A 7,772-nucleotide genomic window follows, 5' to 3' on the forward strand; every position below is an offset into this window, starting at 1 on the left:
AGGAATGAAGTGTAACAGTGATTTGTACTTAAAGTAACTTACTTCTTAGTGACACACAGTGTTTTCTTGTGTTCGGCACTGCAAAGACAGTGTTACCATGTGCAGTGGGGGTGCTTCTGTTGTTTGGTAATGGGGGCTGTTTTCTTATGGCGCAAAGATGTGTTAAGCAATTCTAGCACCATATGAAATCAGTTCTTAAAACCAGAGATCCACAAAAACATTTATTTAAATAGTTAACATCGATTTCCATTTATAACATAAAAGAAAAGTAAGTAAAAGTAACATTAAAAAACTAGCAACAATGTTGTACGATAACATATAGACACCAAGTATGTAGTACTGCGCCCTTTGTGCACTTTTCAAATAATATACACATCTTCGTATTTACAACAAGCCATTTACAACAAAGGTGCAAAAATTGGGGTCAAAAGATTTGTACAGTAAAGTCTCGAATCTACTAACATCCACTTACAGACAGACATACAGACATTCTACAATAATTTGTTAATAGAATCAGACAGATATCACCGCTTCCTTTTCGGAGGAATCACATTCTTCTTTCTTGTTTAGTTTCAACCAGGTATCTCCAAGCGCTTTGGCGAAGTGGTCGTCCACCGAAAGGCCCGTACTGTCCATCAGCTCCATCACTTTGTCCTTGATTTTCGGAGGCGACTTTACGATCGGCGGATCTTTCGGGGGCGCGTTGTTATTTGAAAATATTTTCACGTAATCCTTTCCCAGGGAGCGCCGGAAGTGCTCGTCGATAATTGGATCGCACATGGATATACCTGGAATGAAATTTTTCAGTAAAACAAAGGGACTGGGGGACTATTAACCTGAGGGCATATCGTCCCGTTGCGCTTGTGTGATAACGGAAGTTCGGTAACTCGATCTAAATTCCGGGTTGTTAATTGTTTGCGAGTAGGATGGCGGTTGCCCTCGTTGGCGTACGCTCATGTCTAGGGGTGTATCGATGCCGCCGTTTGGTGGTAATTCGAATTCTTCTGGCATTTTGGGATCTGATTTGCGCGAATATTCGGGGCGGGTGCGGCGATCCCTTTTCCATTTCGTTGTTGGAAGCTGTTTTGTGGAAGCGTGTTTATTTGAATCCTCTGAAAATAAAATTAGTATTAGCGCAATCGGTTCAAGAATCTAGTGTAGGGCGATTCGACCCTTCAAGGCCAACGCTAATTAAAATGATCTACATCCGGTCAAGCCGACGCCGGCCGTTCAACTACAATTGTAAGTACCTTTCGTAATCCACGGCTGCCAAAATTCGCACTTAGAGGGGCCCTCATTTTTTCTTGCCATTTCCAATAGTTTAACCCGTAAAAATTGCGCTTTGATTAATTCTTGCACGATAAACGGTAATTCCATGTTACAGACGCGAAGGCGATCAAATAAAGGAGGGTTGAAGGAAATTTTCGGAAAAATTGTAATTCGCTCACTGTTTACGTTGCACCATTGTTATACGTTCAACCTTTAACTGAAGAAAATAGTAAGGCCGCTTCATTCATAAGAATCCACCAGGTAGACTAACAGGTATAAGTAATTAGTTTTTTTTACTAATCGCGCCCAAACCGTTGTTAAATCACGTGGAAATAAAGTCCAATTTGGCCTAAAAGACGTATTTTGACCACTCGAATTTTTTGTTTTATTTTTTACCGCAGGGTTCTTCACTTTTAGAAGCTAATTTACAACACGTCGTTAAGAATACTCCCCATACACTATGGTCGGTCGAAGACGATTTTAATTGACTCTCTGTAAATTACAGGGCAAAATGAAACACTCTAATCGGCAAGGACGTTTAGAACTGATGATGATACGTGGCGCCTTTTGATTTTTTTTCTTCCTCTTGAGCAAGAACCCGTTAATTCGATTACGAATCGACTGCGGAAATTAATTTTGCAATTTTCTGGAAAATTGATACAGATCTGTTTTGCAGATTAGCACTTACGCAAGTTGTTTTAGGAAATAAAACTCCTTGTTTAGTGATTTCAAAATTTCCCGTTAAAGTTTGATTACAATTGAGCAAAGTTAATTGGTTCAATTTTCACGTAATTATACAAAGTAATGAGGATCGCGACCGTCGATTATTAAGAAATCGCTTCGGCGTTTCTAGGGCATAATTTCTATCTTGATATCTTTGAAGAGTACCAGTAAGTCCGCATACCACGAGAAGGAATGCTCAGTTCACACCAGTACATCTGTTCGAAACATACCACACATAACGAACTAAAATAAGCCTTATGTTAGATAACAATGTGTCTAAATTTAATGTCATATTTTTCGGCATCCGCCTAACTTTCGAATATTTCGATCAAATTCCTTAAAATCGATTTTGCGCGTTTTCATACCGCGTCGATCATTAAATTTCATTACTACTTCGTGGGTGGGTGGTTAAATAAATTCTCGTGCGCTTCGTTCCGATGCTACGTATCGAAATTTTTTGCATTCTTCAGCTTTCAAGGCGGACAAGAGTTCATTGCAATTTGAGCGTTATTGGAAAAAAACATCATTCAGACCATATGTTAATTTGCAAGCATTAAATATGTTAAACATTAACATCCTCTCGAGCGACGCGACAAAAAAAACAAAATATTTGGCATATTTATCAAAACTGGTGCGCTGCTTTTTTGCAAAAATAACTAGGTAATGATTTATTAATGCATTCCCCGATATTTATAAGAAATGTGGGAATTTAATTATTTTTGCAATCGGATTACATTAACTTTTGTATTTTTACAGGTAAACCCTTACATTACAACTCAGCTATACTGAAGAAATTTGCAAAACTTCCGTCACAGAAACTGAGCCGCCCGATTTTAAAATTGCACGCAACCGTTGACTGATAGGTACGTTCTTTTGAGGAAACCCTGCGACTTTTGCGTATTTTCCACCTGCAGTAGAACGTATGGTTTTTGGAAAGGAAGATTTTGGACTAGAAGAGGAAATTTGATCACTAAAAGTTCGATATTCTGACCACTTTTAAATTTGGTCGTAATAACTTCACTCTGCTTAGTCCTCATAACTTCATAGAATATATAAAGACATGTATTTGCCGTAACGTCGATTTTTTCATTTGACGGACTTTTTTTTTCGACAATGTTTTAGCGATGTACCTACTAACCGGAAGGATGAATTAATAGATAAAGGGGCGGGTACTTATAATTTTTGGATAGATGGAGCCGACAGGTGTTTCATTGCGAGGTCATTTTTAAGGAAATTCTTACCCAATAAATAAAACTTTGTTCACACGCAACTGTGTCGTAAAACAAGTGAGACCAACATAAAAACATAATAGAGAACGTTACATTTCCCGAAAAAATTGCTTTGTATATTATTTATTTAGGGAGATTTTGCAATCACATCTCGAAGTCAAAGGGAAAAGGTTAAAGGGCATAAATCCAAGAAAGAGTAGTTCCCAGACAGTGGCGTAGCGTGGGCCATCGCCGCCTGGGGCCGACCGGAAATTCGTCGCATCCTCGATTTTAATATTCAAGAAAATTCCGAGAAAAATTCATTAAAGCTAAATAAAGCAGTTTTAATTCCGAGTTTAATTAAAAATGTGCTTTTGGTGCTTTTTTCAGAGTGGACATAGTCGATGGGAGATAATTTTTTATTATTAATTTTAGCTTCTCTCGCAACTGGCATTATGACAATCTTTGGTAACCCATCTTCAAGTTTGGACTAAATAATATATTTTAATAAACCCAGAAAGCCGAACATAATGAGCCTGTTGCAGGTACGAAATCTTGTAGACGTACACGCTCAAGATAGAATTCTTCTTTATTACTATCTTCAGGAGTATGATTTAAATTAGGTTCGTCCACGTTCAATACTACTTCAGGTCTTTAAAAGCATATTTTTGCGCTAGATTTTGCAATTGTTGGAACCTTTCTTGAATGTCAGCAGTTACTCTGCATATTGAAGAAAATGCCATCGTACGAAAACTTTACTTCCGTCGCCAAATAGATGCTTCAGGGGTTAGAAGAACTTGTCTTGGGGATTGAAAAGAAATTTCAAACTCTCAATGTTCGGTAAAACCAATCTTTAGCGAATCATGTTGTAGAGTCCATGGCTGACTGAACCTGAACCGTGCGTATGATACCGCTGACTCTTCGGAGAAATCTGTATTCATGTGTTGAAGGAATTTGGGGCTTCTCTGTAACAATATAGCAACCTTATGTTTGGATCTATACTTTCAGGCAATTTTACAATGTCGTTAAAATCGATATATATTTTGTTCCGGTGTCGGAATGTCAGCAATTACAGCAGAGGTATTTGAATTTGACTTATTCGTACTGTCAATGAAAGGTTGCAAGTCTTCAGTATCAGTTATTTATTCTATTTAAGCTACTTCCGGGATAGGACTGTCTCTGACATTAAAACACTAGTCTTTGAAAAACTCACACCTGAAGGCCCTGGCGTCCACTCTGCCCTCTTTTGCCCTTTTTATATTTAGTTAGAGATGTGCTATAAAAGAAGAAGTACTTCTTCGCTTTCGCTAATTGGGCCGTTCCAGAAAACTTTGGCAGTACTCGATTTTACCCCTCCTCCTCGCGCCACCCTGTTGCATTTGGGCTTGGCACAAACACACAATGACGAGAGATATTATTTATATATTACATTATGGGTTAGGTTGGTAGAGCAAACTGGACTTAATAAATTAAGAAAAATAAAAATATTTCAGATGTTAACTTAAGACTAACTTTGTAAACATAAATAAAATGCCCAATTGTAAACATCACTTGAGGGCTTAAGAAAGATCTCGTTACATATATCATACAATTTGGATGAAATTTCAAAAACATATCTAAACTCATATCTAAACATACATAAGAATTGAAAATACAAGCTGGGTCTCCCACCCCACCCCCATCTCCGAATGTTCAAGCAGATTCTGGGAATACGGAGTTATCACCGTTAACGGAATTATCTGAAAATCTGCCACACAAGTTATTCATTGAGGACGTTTTAGGTAAAATATGTTCACGACTTCACGTCTTCCGGTTATGTCGAGATATATAATTACAGCATTTGGTCTATTGCTTAAAAAAAATGGTGTTGTCATTAAAAGAAATAAAATTTCCGAATTTTAAAGAAGTGCGAAATTTGGTATGAATTTCTGAACACTCAATATAAATTTTTTGGATAATTTTTGCATATAATGTAAATTGCTTTATTATGCAAATCCTGAAAATAATATGACCAATCTCGTTTGGTTCATAAAATGTACAGGGTGGAAATTTTGACACAACAACAACAACAACAAACTCAAGGGGGTCATTTTTTAATAGCAACCAGTATTTTTATGGCATATTCTTAAAGTGCACACCTTTCATGCTGATATATCCAAAAAAAGTGTGGTCAAGAATCATATGTAATGAAAACGTGTAGTTGCCAATAATGAAAAATATGCTCCCCTTTACCAAGCAGAAGTACGCCACTGACTGCAAAAAAATCAAATAATTCAAAAACCGTTAGATCTAGGTTTATGGTCCCTCATATCAAACTTCCTCTACATTTTGCGCTGATTAAAAAAATAGTACGAAGTAGGACAATGGACATCCCATTTAAAATTAAGAATGTTGAGCCAGTATACCCGGAACCGATATAAATACTTCATGATAGTTCCGCCTTATGAGCATCTGCTATGTTATATGGGTCTAAGTAAGGGCCACTTAATTTAGCCACATATCGGAAACGAATTCAAGGGAGGTAGTGTGACAAGCAATCCTAAATAAAAGACCTTTCCGCTAATTAATTATAGATCTTTTCAATCACAATCAATTTTTTTGTATTTTTTTATGTAAAACAAAAAATTGCGAACAATTCAATGAATTTCGGATTTGGCATACGCACGCCTTTAGTGGTTCCAAGTAAAATTTTTAAAAAGGGGGAGGGGCGAGGATAAACACACGTTCTACCCTTCATGGTATTCTAATGAAAGGTCTCACCGAAATTAATTGGTTTGTACAAACTATAACTCCTGCGCGACTCCTTTCCGCCATCAATAGGTGGACGCGAGGGGAGGGAGGGAGGGAGGGGGTAGAAATTAATTTTATCTTTCATGGTATTCCAATTAAAGGTCCCAACAAAAGGAACTGTTTTCTGCCAACTACCGCCCTTCTTTGTGACTCCTTATCAAAACAGGGAGTTGGGGGGGGGGGGGGACTGGTTTTATCCTTCATCATGGTAGATTAATGAAAGGTTTCAACGAAAGGAATTAATTTCTACCAACCATAGCCCTCCTCCTCCACCCCTTATCGTGATTGGATATACATAATTCCTTATATCTCAAGAACAAATTGCCGGAGGGGGGTACTCACAATGGGAAACTGGGACCTGGGAAGAAATATATCTATTGGTGATGTCAAAACTTTAAGAGCGAATATCTCGAAAACGGTTTGTCGGAGGAAAGTACCTAGAAAGGCAAAATATTTGTCTGGACGAGACATATCTATTAGTGAAGTCGAAGCGAATATCTTGAAAACGAAGTGCGGAAGAGGGTACTCAGGGCAAGTGGAACGTCAGGACGAGACAGATCTACCGGCGATGTAAAAACTTAATTGTGAGTATCTCGAAAATGTTGAAGGAAGGTACCTATAAAGGGAAAATGAAATATTTCGGAGAATTTCTCAAAGGGCTTGATTATATAGCGTAGATTTTTAATGTATGCCAGGCGACCTTTAAATGATTATGTGTAAATAGCCCCCTCCCCATTAATCATTTACCCCAAGCAAGAAAACATGGATAAATATAGCATGCTACTACCATTGAATATGCTACTACCTTATAACGCAACAAAGCTAGTTCGGTTTTAAAAAATGTGCTTTATCTGCACAAGAGTTGTGCACAATTTATACTTGTTTCTGTATATCAACCATATGCGTATTTTATGTTGTCGTACAGCAAATTGATTACCCTTTTCAAATATCCTAAAAAATATTGGCATTGTATTTGAAAAACAAAGGTTGCATCGATTTCCGGTTAAACCCGAAGTGATGCCAGAAGTTTCAATATGCGATCGGATAGATCGTATGGTCACATGTAAATGTTTGACAAATTTTTCGTATCTCGTCAAATAAAAGAGGCATTGAGTTGACTCTTTTATTTCGATCGCACTGTATATCTTTTTTGTTTCATTATTAGATTCAACAGTAAAAAGTAACTTACACTCTAATAATTAACAAATATTTCAAGACAGTTTGACATGAAGGCTTTTGTTTTAGTCATCTTATTTTTTGAGTAAATTTTGCCGCTAATGGACAATTTTAAGGTGATATCGTTTAGTAACTAAGTGATACCTACATATGTAGTTTCAAATTGACGAATTCTCAAATATAAAATAATAAATGCAGGTCCACATTTAAAAAATCAAGTTTATTCCTCAAAGAGAACAGAAAAGTCGAACTTACTAATCCTCGTACTAATCTTACCAGTTTGTATAGAGGAGAAAAAGTTGCATAATGAGAAAGTGTCATATATGTTTGCAAAAATCTCTTCAAATAAAGTCACAAAAAAATTAAAAAGAAATTAACGTTTAACTCTTTCACTTTCTAAGCAGTGTTAAATTCATAACTTTGCGTCCGCCTTCGCCTCTTAAACGGTTGTCGAGATCCCATGAATTTAGGACACCTTGCAGGTTTCAATCGTATGACCAAACGATTATGTAGTTAGTTCGGCGCATCGCGACCATTTAACCGACATGCTCGAATTTGGGACACTTTGTACAAGTAGCAAAAACATTTGCTATCGTAATTTGGAGT

General features: G+C 37.1%; 1 protein-coding gene across 1 annotated transcript; it reads right to left on the reverse strand.

Moving 5' to 3' along the window:
- Window positions 1-208: 208 nt before the first annotated feature.
- On the reverse strand, window positions 209-1,605 carry LOC116177173. The gene is made up of 3 exons (XM_031496066.1): window positions 1,251-1,605; window positions 837-1,112; window positions 209-788 (listed from the first exon to the last, which is right to left on the reverse strand). Exons 1-3 carry the CDS (start codon window positions 1,375-1,377, stop codon window positions 514-516), a joined length of 678 nt encoding a protein of 225 aa, XP_031351926.1. The 5' UTR covers window positions 1,378-1,605; the 3' UTR covers window positions 209-513.
- Between the last annotated feature and the right edge of the window lie 6,167 nt (window positions 1,606-7,772).

Source organism: Photinus pyralis, unplaced genomic scaffold (genome assembly GCF_008802855.1).
Source record: "Photinus pyralis isolate 1611_PpyrPB1 unplaced genomic scaffold, Ppyr1.3 Ppyr1.4_LG7, whole genome shotgun sequence".
NCBI classification, from domain to species: Eukaryota; Metazoa; Arthropoda; class Insecta; order Coleoptera; family Lampyridae; genus Photinus; species Photinus pyralis.